Raw genomic sequence first — 20,483 nt, 5'->3', positions numbered from 1 at the left:
TGTCCTCCATCCCTCTCTGCCAATCCCTCCACTGGCTTCCCATTGCCCAACGAATAAAATTAAAAACATTAACAATAACGTATAAAGCCATTTATAACTCCGCCCCAAATTACATCACCAATCTTATCTCCAAACATCACCCAAACCGTCCTCTCCGCTCCTCGCACGACCTCCTGTACTCTAGCTCCCTTGTCTCTTCCTCCCATGCTCATCTCCAGAGCCTCCCCCATCCTCTGGAACTCTCTACCCCAATTTATCAGACTATCGCCTACTCTGCCCACTTTTAGGTGATCTCTGAAAACCTCTCTCTTCAGGGAAGCCTATCCCGCCCTCAGTTAATAATGGAATCTTCTACTCCTCCTCCCAGTCCATCCCCCACAGTTACTACCTTTTGTACCACTAGCCCCTCCCTCTTAGATTGTAAGCTCCCAGGATCAGGGCCCTCCTATCCCTCTTGTATTGAACTGTATTGTTGCTGTATTGTCTCCCATTATATTGTAAAGTGCTGAGCAAACTATTGGCGCCATAAATCCTGTATAATAATAATAATAGGTTCACATGTGTGTGTTAAAGTCAAAGACAAGCCCTTATGATTTTCAAAATAAAAAAAATTGTAAATTCTAAACCATTTCATTTCATTGTGGCCCGCGACCGGTAACCAAGTGGCCCTCGCTCCTCAAAGGTTGAGCACCCCTGAGCTAGAGTGTATTATAATAAAACGAGTCCAAAAGAATGTATTTTGTATGTAAAAGGCAAGAAATAATACATTCAGACAGTTTGGGGTAATAGTATTACTCTTTATTTAGACCCTTCAGCATAATATCCTATTGCGGGTTATGATCAGCAGATATCACCATACAGTAGTTCTCAGATATGAAAAAAAAAAGAATATATATCATCTACAAATATTTGTGTAAAAGGCTATTATTGCAAATCTCCTGAAAGTGCATATATATGTATTCAGAGCTGTAAGATGGTGACTTTTTTTTTTTTGTTACAATTTTTGTAACATGTTAAAGTATCTAAACCCCAAAATAAAAATGTAACTTATTGCAACTCACCGGTCCTTAGATGTACTTGCTGCATTAGTTTTCTCTTTTTCAGGCTTTTTTCCTTATAGGTGACCCTATCAGTAAGTCAATTTTCTGCCAGTACAGAACGGGGGTGGACTGACAACTCATGGGGCCCCCGGGCAATAGGGGATCATGGGGCCCCTGTGTCCTTGCCCACACTCAAAAAGGCCTATGAAAAAGGTACCAGGGGTATCTCATGGGGCCCCCTACTGACCCCGGGTCCTCGGGCAGTGCCCGAGTTTCCAAATGGTCAGTCCGCCCCTGGTACAGAATATTTCTGGTTGATCCTGCCAGTAATCTAGTGCCTTTTGTAACTTCCTGTGAGCTGAGCTGAAGTATCAATGTTACTGGCTTTTCCAGCTCTCTTCTGTAAGGTAGGTTCACACCAGGGGCGGACTGACCATTTGGAAACTCTGGCACTGCCCGAGGGCCTGGGGTCAGTAGGGGGCCCCATGAGATGCCCCTGGTACCTTTTTCATAGGCTTTTTTGAGTGTGGGCAAGGACACAGGGGCCCCATGATCCCCTGTTGCCTGGGGGCCCCATGAGTTGTCAGTCCACCCCTGGTAGGTTCAAACCAGGGGCGGACTGACCATTTGGAAACTTGGGCACTGCCGAGGGCCTGGGGTCAGTAGGGGGCCCCTTGAGATGCCCCTGGTATCTTTTTCATAGGCTTTTTTGAGTTTGGGCAAGGACACAGGGGCCCCATGATCCCCTATTGCCCGGGGGCCCCATGAGCTGTCAGTCCGCCCCTGGTAGGTTCACACCAGGGGCGGACTGACCATTTCGAAACTCGGGCACTGCCTGAGGGCCTGCAGTCAGTAGGGGGCCCCATGAGATGCCCCTGGTACCTTTTTCATAGGCTTTTTTGAATGTGGGCAAGGACACAGGGGCACCATGATCCCCTGTTGCCCGGGGGCCCCATGAGTTGTCAGTCCGCCCCTGGTAGGTTCAAACCAGGGGCGGACTGACCATTTGGAAACTCGGGCACTGCCCGAGGGCCTGGGGTCAGTAGGGGGCCCCATGAGATGCCCCTGGTACCTTTTTCATAGGCTTTTTTGAATTTGGGCAAGGACACAGGGGCCCCATGATCCCCTGTTGCCCGGGGGCCCCATGAGTTGTCAGTCCGCCCCTAGTTCACACTTTTGCATGTCAGGAACACGCATAAAATCCCATGCTTTTCTGACACACAGAAACGCTCTACCCTTTAGCAGGAGTATAACAAAGCTTACCTATGGGTGGTACAAGGAATATCTCCTACATGTGCACCGTCCAGGAAATATTCAGAGCCCCTGCAGCCGGTGACGTCATGGCGCTTGTGCACCGAAGGAACGGAATACCAATGCCGGAGCTCTATGCAACAGCGGACAGAGCATGTGTGCAGGAGTGACGTCATCGCGGCATGGCCAATCAAACAGCGCAGAAGACCAGGTGAAGGTGGAAGCCCGGTCAGCGGTGACAGCGTGACGCTGGGGGGGCTTTGTTCTAAGGTAAGTCTTTCATAATGTGCTAGTATGTGACATGTTTTTGGAAAAGTGTTGAGGACTTCTTTTGCACATTTCCCGCCTGTATGCAGGCCAAAGGAATGGATGGGCTGCCCTACAGGCAATGCATGGGAACATGTGGAAATCACGCAAACACACGCCTATGCCCGGGGTGCGTTGTACCCCTTAACAACTAAACAAACCCCCCCCTCTGTTTATTGGAGATGAAGAATGGAGGAGGCAGGGGCGGACTGACAACTCATGGGGCCCCCGGGCAATAGGGGATCATGGGGCCCCTGTGTCCTTGCCCAAACTCAAAAAAGCCTATGAAAAAGGTACCAGGGGCATCTCATGGAGCCCCGTACTGACCCCGGGCCCTCGGCAGTGCCCGAATTTTCAAATGGGCAGTGCGCCCCTGGGAGGAGGTGTTTGCAGTCTAGATCAGAGCAGCCTGGGGTGACAACCCTGATCCTTCACAGAAATAGTGCAGCGAGTGAGCGTTGTCACTCCACGACAGGAAGTGTGTTACTGCCAGGATCAACATGTAAAAACAACAGAAAAAAAGCCTGAAAAAAAGCCCGAAATAATAAAATTAATGCAGCCCCAAGCTGTGCGAGAGAATGGGGAAGTGGTTCTAAACACAATGCCAATAATTAATAGGAAGGACAAATTAAAACCTCCTGTGTGTGCTAAGCAACCAAGGAATTCATGGCATATGAAGAAGCGGACGCCGCTCATAACCAATCCCCGCAGTCAAACAATGATGGCATGTTGTAGATGGCCTCAGCCGCCGCTCCAGCCATGGCCACTGACGCGTTTTGCCCCACTCATTGGGCCTTGGTCGCAGACAGGGGCGGACTGACAACTCATGGGGCCCCTGGGCAACAGGGGATCATGGGGCCCCTGTGTCCTTGCCCAAATTCAAAAAAGCCTATGAAAAAGGTACCAGGGGCATCTCATGGGGCCCCCTACTGACCCCAGGCCCTCGGGCAGTGCCCGAGTTTCCAAATGGTCAGTCCGCCCCTGGTTTGAACCTACCAGGGGTGGACTGACAACTCATGGGGCCCCCGGGCAACAGGGGATCATGGGGCCCCTGTGTCCTTGCCCACACTCAAAAAAGCCTATGAAAAAGGTACCAGGGGCATCTCATGGGGCCCCCTACTGACTGCAGGCCCTCAGGCAGTGCCCGAGTTTCCAAATGGTCAGTCCGCCCCTGGTGTGAACCTACCAGGGGCGGACTGACAGCTCATGGGGCCCCCGGGCAATAGGGGATCATGGGGCCCCTGTGTCCTTGCCCACACTCAAAAAAGCCTATAAAAAAAGGTAGCAGGGGCATCTCAAGGGGCCCCCTACTGACCCCAGGCCCTCGGCAGTGCCCAAGTTTCCAAATGGTCAGTCCGCCCCTGATTTGAACCTACCAGGGGCGGACTGACAACTCATGGGGCCCCCAGGCAACAGGGGATCATGGGGCCCCTGTGTCCTTGCCCACACTCAAAAAAGCCTATAAAAAAAGGTAGCAGGGGCATTTCATGGGGGCCCCTATTGACCCCGGGCCCCTGGTCGCAGAGGCCTCTGTGGAATAACCTGGGAAAGGTGCTCCCCTCTTCTTCCTCTGCCGGTGGGGTGACTTTTACCTGTACTGAGCCTTGAGCGGCACCACAAGTCTCCCACAAAGAATTCCTGGCTTCATAAACCCTAACTAGCACGGGGCCTGGCGCGCAGTTTAAGAATTTGTGAGTCTGGCGTATTGATCTATGCTGACCAATAGCTGGACTCCCAGCTTCAAACTTTATACCATTCCATAATTCCTACTTGAATAGAGTTACCTTCCTAAAAGTTGTTACACAAATGTAGAGACTAAAGTCCAGAAGGCTAGTAGGAAACATTAGACCCCCTAGAACAGGGGTGTCAAACTGGCTGTTGTGAAACTACAAGTCCCATCATGCCTCTGCCTTTGGGAGTCACGCTTGTAACTGCCAATCTTGCAATGCCTCATGGGACTTGTAGTTTGGCAACAGCTGGAGCGGCCGCCAGTTTGACAGCCGTGCCCTAGAACAAAGATATGCCGTGAACGTATCATATTTGGTATCTAACAAATCATAATTTCATTCTGATAAATAATAGGCTGGTATGAAGACTGTGAAACCTTGTCATATGGAAATATAGATGTGCGCAGAATAGCTGGCAATAAAAGGTATGTATGCTAGGCAATATAAAACATTGCAACACATCCACAACTCATCCCTCAAACCTTTTGCTGGGTGGGGCGCTCTATACCACCCTCCCTGGCAAGAGAAGGTGGGTGCACTAGCATCTGGCAGCTATGCTACTGTCACAACTATTAAGGGATACTAAGGAGTGTATGTATAAAAATGTGCAGCGCTATTAGTTCTGTGAAACTATGCAGTATGTACATTTGTTCTGTGTGAAGAAGGGCAAAAACAATTGAGTTTAGGCGGTTTCTTTCCAGGTCAGTGAATCAGGAAAATACCACATTACGGCCACTAGATGGAGCTATTGATCATAGGAAAAAGAAACTTATTTGCTATGCTCATCAGCTCCATCTAGTGGCCAAAATGTGGCATCTTCCTCTATTCTTATTCATGTATAACATTCGACCTGGCGAGAGAATAGCCTAAAAACAATTGTTTTTGCCCTCATTCACACACATCAGGTGTACAGTACATGTGGTTTTACAGGTCAAACAGCTCCATGGATTTTTTTTTTTTTTTTTTTTTTTTAAGAGAGCCAGTGACTTTTTTTTAGATCATATTGAACTTATGCAGGCCACAGATGGTTCGTTTATCGTCCGATTTTTCGTCCGAAAGAATAATCGGCCAATTTTCGCACTGTTAGTGGGGCAATGGCATCGGCCAATTTTCGCGGTTCCTCCTCATTTCTTTTATCGGTCATGCTGGAAAATATGTGAAAAACGGACGATTTTCACAATCATTGGTGGCAACAGAACGACCGATGTTTCGGTTTTCGGACAAAAAAATCGGCCGATAAACGAACCATCTATGGCCTGCATTAGTCTTCAAGTAATCAGAACTCTGCATAGTACCGCAGACCAGGTGGATTGTACTTACTGTAGGTATTGTTTCACTTTACAACTCATTTATTTTACTTTTATGTCTGTTTTTTTCAGAACTGTACATATTTATTTATTTTTCTTTGCTTTTCATTAAACAATAGTCAAAATTGTTAAATTCAGTCTCTCGTTATTTTGCTCCGCCTCCTTGTGTCACCATTTTTTTAAAAAACGGCTTATGCGCAGATGTACCAAAGGGAGCGGCCTTCGGGACCCAGCAGAAACTTGCAGCATATTTGCGCATGTACGGAGGTTCCTCGCACGTGTGTAGGCATCCTGAGATCTATGACCTCATACCCGTGTACATGCACAGAAATGCCGCAGATCTCAAAAGTCCTGCCACACATCTGTGCACATGCAGAATCCAGCACCGCTGTCAGTGCCCGGGGAGCGCAACATGATTATTATCTAGACCAAGGGTCTCCAAACATTCGAAACAAAGGGCCAGTTTACTGCTCTTCAAACCCTAGGCGGGATCAGACTGTGGCCAGTGGGAGCAGAAAATGGCATCAGTCAGAGTAAACAGTGCCATCGGCTTGATGGTCAGTGAGAGTAAAAAAAAAAAAAAACTTACATCATTGGTGTCAGTGGTAGGAATAGTGCCCCATTACTGGTGTCACTGGGAGGAATAGTGCCCCATCATTGGTATCAGTGGAGGAATAGTGCCCCATCATTGGTGTCACTGGGAGGAATAGTGCCCCATGATTGGTATCAGTGGGAGGAATAGTGCCTCATCATTGGTGTCAGTGGGAGGAATAGTTCCCCATCATTGGTGTCAGTGGGAGGAATGGTGCCCCATCATTGGTATCAGTGGGAGGAATAGTGCCCCATCATTGGTATCAGTGGGAGGAATAGTGCTCCATCATTGGTATCAGTGGGAGGAATAGTGCCCCATCATTGGTGTCAGTGGGAGGAATGGTGCCCCATCATTGGTGTCAGTGGGAGGAATGGTGCCCCATCATTGGTATCAGTGGGAGGAATAGTGCCCCATCATTGGTGTCATTGGGAGGAATAGTGTCCCATCATTAGTGTCAGTGGGAGGTATAGTGTCCCATCATTGGAGTCAGTGGGAGGAATAGTGTCCCATCATTGGAGTCAGTGGGAGGAATAGTGCCCCGTCATTGGTTGCAGTATGAGAAATAGTGCCCCATCATTGGTATCAGTGGGAGGAATAGTGGCCCATCATTGGTATCAGTAGGAGGAATAGTACCCCATCACTGGAGTCAGTGGGAAGAATAGTGTCCCATCATTGGTATCAGTGGGAGGAATAGTGGCCCATCATTGGTATCAGTAGGAGGAATAGTACCCCATCACTGGAGTCAGTGGGAAGAATAGTGCCCCATCATTGGTGTCAGTGGGAGGAATAGTGCCCCATCATTGGTATCAGTGGGAGGAATAGTGGCCCATCATTGGTATCAGTGGGAGGAATAGTACCCCATCACTGGTGTCAGTGGGAGAATTAGTGCCCCATCATTGGTGTCAGTGGGAGGAATAGTGCTCCATCATTGGTATCAGTGGGAGGAATAGTGCCCCATCATTGGTATCAGTGGGAGAATTAGTGTCCCATCATTGGTGTCAGTGGGAGGAATAGTGCCCCATCATTGGTATCAGTGGGAGGAATAGTGCCCCATCATTGGTATCAGTGGGAGGAATAGTGTCCCGTTATTGGTGTTTTGTGGGAAGAATATTGTCTCATTATTGGTGTCAGTGGGAGGAATGATTCCCTATTATTGGTGTCAATGGGAGGAATGATTCCCTATTATTGGTGTCAGTGAGAGGAATGGTGCCCCATCCTTGGTGTCAGTTGAAGAATTAATTCCAATCTCTGGTGTCAGTGGGAGGAATAGTACCCCAATGTTGGTGTCAGTGGGAGTATTAGAGCCCCGTCTTTGTTGTCAGTGGAAGGGACAGTGCCCCATCCAGTCCATGGGCCGCAGTATAAAGACCCATAATCTAGAAGAGAAAGAAGTTCAGTGGTGCAGCACGAAGGGCTTGTTCACACGTGCTTTGATTTCTGAAGAATGATCTGCATTCAGGTAAATCTTCAGAGAGCATTTCACAGGCAGTGAGGACGCATTGTATTACCTCCTCACCACCTGCTTTAACCCCTTGAATGCCACACTAACACACAACTGCATGCATTGCACTTGGTTGCAGAGCAGCCTCATTCACTTGAAAGTGACAGGGGGTATAATTCCTTGTGCAGCCACTGCCTCTGCAGCTAAAGGTGGAGCAGTTGGGGGACAGTAAAATATGGCTCAACAGCAGGATACTAGTGTGAAAAAGCCCAAAAAGTGTCAAAAACACAGTAAAAAAAAACATAAAATCTAATTTTGGAAGAGAGAGGGACCAGATGCAAAATAGCTAGAGACTAGAAACGAAGGCGCTCTGTGAAGAAGTTCATACGATAAACTCTGTTACATTCCTGTCTGGTCGTGCCAGAGAGTGATACAGATGTTTTTTAAAGGGCAGAATGGCGACAGTGGATGCTGTGAACAGTGTGTGATTCCGATGACACATAGTGGTGGCTACTGTGTGTAAAGGGGAACCTGCTCTGGTGCCCTGGCCCAGAGAGCTAACAGTTATTACATTTTTGGTTTCGGCTTTAGATACATTTTAATGTACGTTTGGTGGATTTATTTTTCGGGTGTGGGTAATAGTTCTGGAGTAAACTCGGATTCATTTTGTGCTAAGCAGAGTTCAGGAAGCTCACTGACCCTGTCCAGCCCCATCTCCAAGACCAGAGAGGTGAGGACCTCATCATCCACCCGATCCAAGTCTAGAACGCCAGCACTGAGAGTGAGTGGCCCCTGGCTGTTGAGTGCCCAGCGCTGGATCTCCGCGCTCCCTTGGTACTGACTATTCAGCCTCTGAAGTTGCACGCTTGCCAGCAAGTGCTGCGATGATGGCAATCCAAAAGCAGTTTGCTTAGGTGCTGCAACGCCCGAGGATACCAAGACACCTGCGCTTGGCACGGGAGGGGGGGCTAGAACTGCCGACTTTTTGGAATTCATAGCAGTGGTCAGATGGAGATTTTTTGCAACTGTTTCTTTGTTCTTCATTCCTTTGTTCTTATCCAATGACAATCATTCTAGGGAGGAAAAAAAAAAATAAGATTTGATAAATCTTGCAGTTGGCTTCTTAAATAGATCTTCAAAAGGTGATAATGATCGTTCCTAAAAGCGGAATGCCAGGATTAGCAGGTATGTAACTAATCACGCCAACGGTCTCTTTAGCTTTCTTTAACCCCTGTTTACCAGCCAGAGTCAGCACTTGCAATGGGTCGTGACCAGGGGTGGGCTGACCATTTGGAAAATCAGGCACTGCCCGAGGGCCCGGGGTCAGTAGGGGGCCCCATGAGATGCCTCTGGTACCTTTTTCATAGGCTTTTTTGAGTTTGGGCAAGGACACAGGGGCCCCATGATCCCCTATTGCCCGGAGGCCCCATGAGTTGTCAGTCCGCCCCTGGTCATGACGCCCAGAACAGGTAAGCAAGGCTTCCTGATCTTGATGCACTGTGATTGACGGTCATTGCATGGCCCCACCTACCTGCTCCTGATCATCAGTAGTTGACCGTGAGATGTCGGTGACTGTTCAGCCACCATTTTGGCAGTGCTGATAAAGTGCACCCCAAAAACAAGGCAGGGATGCATATATGCGATGGTTGGGCATTAAGGCCCATCAACCCTGCTGCTATAAAGGGTAGATTCTTCCCCCTACTGGATTTTACCTACATAAAAGGTAAAAAAAATGGAAAATTTTGAAAGGGTTAACATACGATTCCAAATTTTTTACAGCAGCCCATAGACTATGCAGTTTTCTTTCCTTCCACCCATGATCAACGGTGGTCATCTCTTGCCCACTCAATGGAGTATTTTCTACCAAATTCCTAACTTTCCCTAAGTGTAGCCCACTTGATGAGGAACGTTTCCACCGGGTTCCCCACCAGGGGAAGGCAAATAACGAAGCTGCTACATCTTAGCATGGAAGACCCCAGACCTTCCTATGGGGGCCCAGAAGAGATAATGCACTCCCTTCTTGCATTACAACACCCACTACTCCAACCACCCATCTAACCTCTCTAGCCCAATGGTCTCCAAACTTTCTAAACATAGGGTAGATTCTTCCCTCCACTGAATACATACGACGGTTGGACATTAAGTCCCACCAACCCTGCTACCATAACGGGTAGATTCTTCCCCCTACTGAATATATACGACGGTTGGGCATTAAGACCCACCAATCCTGCTGCCATAACGGGTAGATTCTTCCCCCTACTGAATATATACGATGGTTGGGCATTAAGACCCACCAATCCTGCTGCCATAACGGGTAGATTCTTCCCCCTACTGAATATATACGATGGTTGGGCATTAAGACCCACCAATCCTGCTGCCATAACGGGTAGATTCTTCCCCCTACTGAATATATACGATGGTTGGGCATTAAGACCCACCAACCCTGATGCCATAACGGGTAGATTCTTCCCCCTACTGAATATATACGATGGTTGGGCATTAAGACCCACCAACCCTGCTGCCATAAAGGGTAGATTCTTCCCCCTACTGGGGTTTACCTACATAAAAGGTAAAAAAAATTGAACATTTTGAAAGGGTTAAAATACGATTCCAAATTTTTTACAGCAGCCCATAGACTATGCAGTTTTCTTTCCTTCCACCCATTATCAACGGTGGTCATCTCTTGCCCACTCAATGGAGTATTTTCTACCAAATTCCATCGACTGTGTCAGTAGAAGGAATTGTGACCCATCCTAGGTGTAGGTAGCAGGATTAGTGCTCCATTATTGGTGTCAGTGGAAGGAATAGTGCCCCATCGACTGTGTCAGTAGAAGGAATAGTGCCCCATCCTAGGTGTAGGTAGCAGGATTAGTGCTCCATTATTGGTGTCAGTGGAAGGAATTGTGTCCCATTGTTGGTGTCAGGAGGAATAGTGCTCCACTATCGGTGTCAATGCAGGAATTATTGCCCCATTGTTGGTGTCAGTGGAAAGAATAGTGGCCCAAGGGCCAGATAAAAAGGTATGCAAATGGCCATATTCAGGCCACCAAGCGGTAATTTGGAGACCACTGCTCTAGCCAGCTCTATATATACACCCTTCTCCAGAGGAAGAGGGAGCCCCCTAGCATGATAAAAGAAGCCTGCAACTCACTCAAAGTATTATGGAGAAGTAGTAAGGTGAAACTCCCTATTTGGATACCTGACACCCCTCAACAAACCGCAGAATCTTTTTTTTTTTTTTTTTTAATGAAATTTGGGTTTTGTATGGACTGACCCTCTAAGTAATCAAAGTCAGTGAACAAAAAGTATGCCCTTATGTTACTAACTAGAGGAACCTCCTTGTTGGCAATACCCTCAACCACACTGGTTCTGCAGCTGCTGATCGGTGGCCGGGAGGTGGTTTGGCTCAATCCTGCATACAAAAACGATTCCAGTTCAGGATATTTTTAGAATATCTTGCTTTTAAAGCCTGCCTTGGATCACGACCCAACATTTTAAATAAAAAATGAGGTCAAGAATTCAGCTTGGCCAGTCTAAACTACAGAATTCACTCTGTCTGAGACTCTCGGTCGTTGATTCATTCCCATGTTTTGCATACTGCATGACCCCAAAGCCTTTTAAGTTGGAGATCTCAAACAGGCGCCCTGACATTTTTCTGTCGAATTTCCAAGAGGGGGCTTTGAAATGTATTGGCCCTTCAATGACTGCAAGCTGTTCAGGTTTACTTCCATGCTTACAGTTTGGATAACGTTTTGGGGTGTATTTCTAAAATGTTTACAGAGCTATTCGACCTGTGAAATTGCATGTAGATTTGTTCTGTGCAGATGGGTTTAAAAACAAACGTTGGGCTATTTTCTCCCGAGGTTGATTGTTTTTCATTCATACAGAAGAGTGAATCAAGGAAATAACACATTATGGCCATTAGATGGAGCCAAAGATCATCACCTGTGATCATCAGCTCCCCCTGGTGGCCATCATGCAGTATTTTCCTGATTACTGTACCACTATTCTGTATGAAGAACAACATTCAACCTACAAGGAAAAATAGCTAAATAACATTTGTTTTGCCCCCTTTAACACAGAACATACAGCTGTGTTCAATAATAGCAGTGTGTTGAAAAAAGTGAATAAAGCTGAAAATCCTTCTAATAGCTTTTATTTCCATCCACACAAATGCATTGGGAACACGACACATTCTATTCCAAATCAAAACAGGAAGAAAAATACATCAAATTTGTGTTGTTCCTCTAAAAAAATGGAAGAAAAGTGAATATTAGACGGTTCAAAAAATAGCAGTGTTTGTATTCTTCTTTACAAACTCAAACATTCACTATATAAACTGAGAAATGTTTGAAGATTTTGCTTTCCTTTGAATGACTTCATGAATATTTGGTTGTAGTCGCACTGTTTCTGAGAACTGCTGTACATCTGTGTTGCATGGAGTCCCCCAACTTCTGGCCCCTGTGATCAGGTATTCCAGCCCAGGATGATTGGACTACATTCCACAGTTCTTCTCTATTTCTTGGTTTTGCCTCAGAAACTGCATTTTTGATGTCACCCCACAAGTTTTCTATTGGATGAAGATCCGGGGATTGGGCTGGCCACTCCATAACGTCCATCTTGTTGGTCTGGAACCAAGATGTTGCACGTTTACTGGTGTGTTTGGGGTCGTTGTCTTGTTGGAACACCCATTTCAAGGGCATTTCCTCTTCAGCATAAGGCAGCATGACCTCTTCAAGTATTCTGATGTATTCAAACTGATCCATGATCCCTGGTAGGCGATAAATAGGCCCAACACCGTAGTATGAGAAACATCCCCATATCATGATGCTTGCACCACCATGCTTCACGGTCTTCACAGTGTACTGTGGCTTGAATTCAGTGTTTGGGGGTCGTCTGACAAACTGTCTCCGCCCACTAGACCCAAAAAGAACAATCTTACTTTCATCAGCCCACAAAATGTTGCCCCATTTCTCTTTAGACCAGTCAATGTGCTCTTTGGCAGATTGTAACCTCTTCAGCACATGTCTTTTTTCCAACAGTGGGACTTTGCGGGGACTTCTTGCAGATAGCTTGGCTTCACATAGGCGTCTTCTAATTGTAACAGTCCTCACAGGGAACGTCACACCTTCTTTCATCTTCCTGGAGCTGATTGTTGGCTGAGTCCGCCCCATTTTGGCTATTCTTCTATCCATTCCAATGGTAGTTTTTCGCTTTCTTCCACGTCTTTCAGGTTTTGGTTTCCATTTTAAAGCATTTGCCATCATTTTAGCTGAGCAGCCGATCATTTTCTGCACTTCTTTATATGTTTTCCCCTCTCCAATCAACTTTTTAATCGCGGTACGCTGTTCTTCTGAACAATGTCTGGAACGACCCATTTTCCTCAGAATTTCAGAGAGAAATGCACTGTAACCAGCATGTCCAACATTTGCTGCCTTCCTTCCTTAAATAAGGGCAATCATTGCCACCTGTTTCTCAAAGAATGAATGACCTCACTAATAGAACTCCACACTGCTATTATTTTGAACACGCCCCTTTCAATTGGTAATTCAATGACACAGAATCAGCAGCATGCATGTCATGACTGTTGGATTTCTATTACTCTGCTACACCTGCTAGGAAATTATTTGCCATGTAGAAATATCATTTCCACCAAAAACAGTGATTGATCCGGTTAGTGATGTCTGACTGCTAGTATTTTGAATACAACTGTATGTACAGGTCACCTTCTTTCATTCTTTGTTGCATTTCGGTGCAGCTAATCTCCTCTACAACTTTCCGTAAAATGCTATATAACTAAACCTACTTTCCCATCCCCCATTCGAAGTCTATTCTATCTACCCTGTAAAAGAGAAGAGGTCTACTGTATATTTACCTATCCTGAAGCTGCTCTGATCCAGTCACATGATCAGATTCCAACGCAGGCTTCAGTGTAGGGGAGAGATCACTGACAACGGATGCCCTAAGGGTGACATCATTGCACAGCCTCTGCATCCATTGTCACTACCCCTCCTCTACACTGTAGCCAGAGCTGGGACCTGATCATGGGACCGGATTGTAATGGCTTCAGAACAGGTATGGGCATCTTTTCTTTTACAGGGTAGATTGAATAGACTTCGAATGGTGGCAGGTGAGTAGGTTTAGGCTTCGTGAGTATATGAACTTCTACTTTAAAGGGCAAGTGTACCTATTCATGAAAAACTAAAAGATAAACCCACTTCAAATATCCAGGCCACCTCCCTGGACCCCACTGCACATATAGTGGTCATGGAACCCCATGCTGCCGATACAGCGGCCATACACCATACACAGCCCCAAAATGAGTATCCATCATAATGCTTGCAATGGCAAGTACTTACCATGTGACCAACGGGAAGCGCTTCTTTCTTCTGGGACACCTTACCAAAAGAAGAAGCCTCAGCTGAGCTTCTCATTGGTCAGCACTGTCACAAACAGGGGCTGACAACTCATGGGGCCCCCGGGCAATAGGGGATCATGGGGCCCCTGTGTCCTTGCCCATACTCAAAAAAGCCTATGAAAAAGGTACCAGGGGCATCTCATAGGGCCCCCTACTGACCCCGGGCCCTCGGGCAGTGCCCGAGTTTCCAAATGGTCAGTCCGCCCCTGGTCACATGGCTGAGCTAATCAATGAGCACTTACCATTGTGAGCATTATGGTGGATACTCACTTGGGGCTATGTATTGTGGTGCAGTGGCAGCACGGGGCATCATGGCTACCATGTGCAATCACTACATCTGAAAAACCATTGCTAGAACTATAAATATATTACTAAAATGTAATAAAAATTTATACCAAGCTGCTACTGTAACAAAACCATAGTCAAACAGCTAATATTACTTACCCTGAACAGAGTGAAGCTGAAGATCTGGACTTTGTGTTCCAAAACACTGGAAATACTTTGTTCCTTCTCTAGATGTTTATTTTGGAATCGATAAACACGGATCCTAATAATGGCCTCTTTCCTTTCATTGTTGCAGAGACTGTCCAGGTTGGAGGATTCTTTCCAAAACAGCTTCCGTAGAGCTAAACAAATAATTTCAGTAGGAAGCTGAGATCAAGAACACGGGAAGAAGACCTCTAACTGGAGGAAAGTTCAAGTGTAACGTTCCTTTACCAAATACGTAGTAGACATGGGGAACAGGCTTCCAGCAGAGGCAACGAGTCAGTCAGCACCAGAGGGAGTTAAACATGGTTGGGATGAACATAGGTCTGTCCTCAGACTTAAAAGAGCATTTCGTCTTTTTTTTTTACTGCCAGTCTTCTATGTCTTTAAGCCACAAGAGGTGGGTTTAGTCCTTCAGACCTAAAGTCTGAAGAGCACAGGTCTATCCTCAGACTTGAAAAGACTTGGTCTTTGTCTGCTGCCAGTCTTCTATGTCTTGAAGTCACACAAGGTAGGCTAGGTCTTCAGACCTTAAGAACATAGGTCTACCCTCAGACTTAAAGCAGTTGGTCTTTTTCTGCTGCCAGTCTTCTATGTCTTGAAGTCACACAAGGTAGGCTAGTTCTTCAGACCTTAAGAACATAGGTCTATCCTCAGACTTGAAAAGACTTGGTCTTTGTCTGCTGCCAGTCTTCTATGTCTTGAAGTCACACAAGGTAGGCTAGTTCTTCAGACCTTAAGAACATAGGTCTACCCTCAGACTTGAAAAGACTTGGTCTTTGTCTGCTGCCAGTCTTCTATGTCTTGAAGTCACACAAGGTAGGCTAGTTCTTCAGACCTTAAGAACATAGGTCTACCCTCAGACTTAAAGGAGCAGTTGGCCTTTTTCTGCTGCCAGTCTTCTATGTCTTGAAGCCAAAAGAGGTGGGTCTGAAGTCTAAAGAACATAGGTCCTTCATTAGATTTAAAAGGACGAATTGGTCTTTTCTACTGCTGGTTTTCTATGTCTTCAAGTCATACAAGGTGGGTTAGTCCTTCAGATCTGAAGTCTGAAGAACAGAGTTCTGTCCTCAGACTTAAAGGAGCACTTGGTCTTTTTCAACTGCCGGTATTCAATGTCTTGAATCCAAAAAAATGTGGGTCTGAAGAACATAGGTCTATATTTAGATTTAAGGATCACTTGGTCTTTTCTACTGCTGTTCTTCTACATCTTGAAGTCACACAAGGTGGGTTAGTCCTTCAGAGCTGAGGTAGAGACAAAACTACGGGGCAGCGTAATACAAACTAAAGTTGCTTGCTGCCGTGGAAAAGTGATGCAGCCCTGAGCTATCCTTAGCGCTCCAACTACCTGACGGCAAAGGATGAAGCTCATATTTTTAGGACTCCACGCGTCCCCGTTTGATGCTCAGTCCAGTTTTAATCAAACGTAGCATAGTTGGGCATGCTCCTCAAGAACAGGCTCGTTGTGACAAGGTTAAATGTTTTATGAGCAGGGTAAGGTTACTCTATAAAGAAAAAAAGACGACCAATTGTTTGCTGCTGCTGTTCGAAAAGGGAGGGCAGTCCAGCCTTTTTTTTTTTTCCTAAGTCCCTCAGGTCCCTGAACAAAGGCGAAATTGTCTCCAGGAATAAGGGAGAATGTGTTGGTTTATTACTCGGGGTAACTGAAATCAAGCAACGTGCCTCTTGTTTTACTGCCAGGGGCGATATTACAGTTTGATGGAGATGAGCCGGCACAGTCTGCCTAAAGCTGGCCATGTACTAGTAGATTTTGAACGTTTGTAAGAAAAAAAAAAAAAAAAAAAGGAGTGCATTCAATGACTTGACGAATGTAGATCAACAGTATTTTTAACTTTTTAAATTTTGAAACAAAATGGACTTTCCTGAACCAAAACCATGGAGATCGAGCTGAAGAGTGGGCTTCGCTTGCAGCTCTTGCCTAACACCATTGGTAGTGGTGGCAGGAGATGTGAGGACAGAGAGTGGCTCGTGCAGCGGACAGCCCCAACTGTTGGCTACAGGACACTCTGGACCACCAGACAAGGACCTGAGGCCACAGCCGATTAAAAGACAGGAGCGAAGTCAGGACACAAGCCAAAGGCTGTCAACAGCTGCACAACGCAGTACAGAAATGTAAAGCAGAACCAGGATACAAGCCGAGGTCCGTTCACAGGTGGGCAACGAGGTGCTGAATTAGAAAGTAGAATGTAGAGTCCAAACACAGGCCGAAGTCACAGCAGGAATTCAGAGACAGGTCAAAGGGAAGGCAAATATAGCACATCAGGTCACAGGTAAATCAGGGACTGGCTGAAGACCACACAGCAATCTGTTCATGTCACAATCCAGCTTAAATAGGCTGTATGGTGCCAATACCAGTGCCAAGTGTGCACACGAATACATTTGCGCATGCGTGCTAATGCATGTCTTGCACTGAACCTTTGCGAAGCATGCAATAGTCGTCATTCCAACACATACTGGACTTTTCTTATACACCGTTACCAAATTTTCTTGTTCAGAAAAAAATTTCCATCCTGCTCCTTCAAATTTTCTCATCACAACATTAAGTCAGTTTGCCCCCCCCACTAGAAAATCGAATGCTCTTGAAATAAAAAAAAATTCTTGCATAATTCTACTAGTTCTCAGGTTTTTTTGGAGACTGAATTTAGTGGTCCTCCGGGATTCCCCTGTATTTTATTACATTCATTCTGCACTCCACCCTCACAAAAGCCCTCCAGGGCCTGCTACAGAGAAACACGCCCACAGAACAATGCTGTCACCACCATGCTTCACGGTGGGGATGGAGCATGATGATGTGCACCGTTTGCCTTATTTGGTCAGTTGGCCCCAAAAAAGTTCTTCTAAAATAACTTTTTCCTTTTTTTTTTTTAATCACAGGTTTTGAGACCGCCCTGCTTGTTCTGGGGGGCAGTGGACAGGACCAAGTTGAGGAGGGTCACGTCCTGCTGATGTTGGCACTCTTCTCAGTCTGCCCTGTAGTCAATGGCAATTACAGCAGGGCTTTCCAGAGGAGCCACATTCAATAAACACCATTGTGATGGATATGGTAAAATCCCGTTTTGGTTTCTTGTTGAATATATACATATTTCTATACATATCTACTTTTATACTTAAGATTTCTAAATGTTTTGTATGATTTTATATATATATATATATATATATATATATATATATATATTATTTTCTTTTTTGCCTGCTGGGCTTTCTGGTACTTAAAGAAATCCTTGCTCAGCAACCCCTCCCATCGAGTGAACTTGAGAACAAAGGAATATTTTTCTTTCTATAGATAAGACCTCCGTCCAAGATCACGCCTATACTCTGAAGAAGATTGTTTTCGCGTAAAGTGACCAATCAAAGACTAATATAATGCTTATGCTGTTCTCACGTGATGTTCGCATCATTTTGCATATATAAACTCACGTTTTGATTCCAATAAATTAGAAGAAGTTTTCACAGACCAAACGTGTGCGTCAGGAATGGACTCAGCACTGGTGGTGGGACTCACCTGCTGTGTGGGCTGCAGTACCAGGGCTGACCAGCGGGTGCTCTCAGCAACCAGAGGATCACTCCTACAATGAGCCATCACCTGAAACTGATTACGCAGGTGTATCTAAGGAATGGCCAGGCCTGTGTTCAGGGCCTTGGTGTTTGTTTCCCATGAGCCCCTGTACCTGCATCCTGTGTTCCTGTTCTGCTACTATCTGATTTGTTGCCGACCCTGCCTGATCCTGACTTCTCCTGCTTGATCCCTGGCTTGCCTGATCCCCTGTACCGCGCTGCCCGTGAGTTACTGAACCCGGCTTGTGACCCTGACTATTCTCTGCCTGCTCCTCCGGTACCTCGCTGCCCGCACGTTGCTGACCTGGCCTGCGTGACTACGCCTGACGCTTACTTCACCCGACGATCCATCCATCCCGCACAGATCACCTTTGGTAAGTCTGCCTGCCTCTTCCCATCAGACTCCGTTCCCGCACTCCCCTGCCAGTACTCTCTACCACAGCCAGACGCACTCAGGGGTCGCAACCTGGTTCCAGTCTGCACCAAGTCCATCCCCAACATCAGGGGCCCTGGTGAATAGCAGGCTGGGACTTAGACCCCGCGCCCTGAGGAAATCCGTGCTGTGGGCTGCTAGAGACACTGCCAGGTGGCACCTGACAGTACCTTACGGCCTGCCTGACCATTCCACCTCTCCAGCCTGACTACGCCTGTGTTCTTGAAGCCTGCTACTTCCCTGGGTCAGTCCACACATTTCTGGTCATACCCGGATCCCTGACAGTGTGTCAGTGTGAGTTTCTTTATGTGCGCACATTCCAGAGCTAGCTAGCAAGATTAATTAGGACAGGAGCAGATAATCACCGGACTCTTAGTCATCTAAATCACTATTACCCATGCTATCAGGGTCTACACACCTTGCTGAACTACCTGACGGGGCAGGCAATAGCATTGCAAGAGCAGAAAATAACTTTGTCATTGAGTAACCTAGTAGGTTACTAAAAAAAAAAAAAAAAAAAAAAAGGTAAGCCATGTCTATTGCTTATGCTGCCCCACCTTGTTCATTGTGGGCTTTGCACTGCCCAGGTGGTAGGTGGGCCAAAGTCACCTGCTGTCACATGTCATCCTGATGTAAGTACTCTTACCCATCTACCCTGCAGTCAATGACAATGGGATTTTCTGCTCTTGCAATGCTATTGCCTGCCCAGTCAGGTAGTTCAGCTAGGTCCTAGACTGAGCATGCATCATGTGGTGCCAATACTGGTACATGGGCCTACAGATCGCTGTCACTGCAGACAAGCAGCAAGAACTCATTGGCAAGATCAATAGGTATTTGTCAACCATAAAAATATAAATATAGTATTATAAAATAAAATTGAAAAAAAAAAAAAAAAAAGACACACACTGTTAGTAAAATGTATTGTCTATTTCAAGAACGGTCTGCATTGATAAATACAACAGCAGTCCGGCATCTCAGCAGAGACCTCAAACATGTCAGTAGTGACAGGCAATGCTTTAGATGGCATCCATTAAGACCCCTGCTGTTGTGCAAAAGCTAGATGAATGGGGGCTGGACTAGTGTGTGTTGAGCGGGGCTGGCCGGTGTGTAGCCTGGACCTGTGCCTTGAGCAACCGCCATCTTTATTTGCTTTTTATTTTTTTAATGCAACTCCACCTGCCTATGTGGGTACAAATACACACGAGGAAAAAAAAAAGGTTCTTTCAAAATTTTAATATATAAAAACAATTTTCAAAAGCAAAAACTTTAAAATATTATACATTGGTCACAGAAGTAAGTCTGCATGTTAGATGGAAGTGCTGCCATGACACGAACTTGTGTGTGCGGCTTCATACTGTCCACCGATGAAGCTTGTGGAAGAAAAAACGCATCAAACTGGGAAAACCGCTAAACCACGTGTTTCAAGTTACCTGTTTAAGAAAATAAAATGAATAAATAAAAGTCCACTCTTCTGCATAATGATGATGGGAGGAACTACAAAATGTAAAGAGTAACTCCGCTTTTTGTTGAGAAAATAAGTTCCCTTCTGGGTCATCTATGCACATTGCAGGTATTTTAACTGCTTCCGCGACGCCCTATAGCAGAAGTACTGCTACAGGGTGGCACAGGTGCGCCAAATCACGTATATATACACGTGATTTTGCGTTTCCGGGTAGGTGGCACGTGTGAGGCGGGCGCGCGCCCTACCCGCGCTGCCATTTGCAGCCTCGGCTGTCAATCACCGGGTTCCGGCCGGCGATTACACGCCGGCACCCGGTGACTGCCGAGCATCTCCGACGGGGGTGTGTGTGTACGGGGGAGAACTGTTTGTATACAATACAGTTCTCTCCCCTGTCAGCTCCTGCACACTGCTTTATATGGCTCTGCATAGCACAGCCATACAAAG

At 46.2% G+C, this 20,483-nt stretch overlaps 1 protein-coding gene across 2 annotated transcripts in view; it reads right to left on the bottom strand.

Annotated features, from left to right (window-relative positions):
• Positions 1–19,795: 19,795 nt before the first annotated feature.
• The window catches only part of HDAC8 (histone deacetylase 8), a 41,618-nt gene continuing 40,930 nt past the window's right edge, over positions 19,796–20,483 (bottom strand). For both annotated transcript variants that reach the window (XM_089667378.1, XM_089667379.1), the window contains one exon: positions 19,796–20,007. In XM_089667378.1, the coding sequence (XP_089523504.1) occupies positions 19,985–20,007 (23 nt within the window). In that variant the 3' untranslated portion in view covers positions 19,796–19,984. The remainder of the gene's footprint in view (positions 20,008–20,483) is intronic.

This window comes from Staurois parvus, unplaced genomic scaffold (assembly GCF_062004578.1).
Source record: "Staurois parvus isolate SC_StPar_1 unplaced genomic scaffold, SC_StPar_1.0 ptg003228l, whole genome shotgun sequence".
Classification (NCBI taxonomy): domain Eukaryota; kingdom Metazoa; phylum Chordata; class Amphibia; order Anura; family Ranidae; genus Staurois; species Staurois parvus.
Note: the sequence above shows the minus strand (reverse complement) of the source record. Positions and strands in the feature narration are given on the sequence as shown.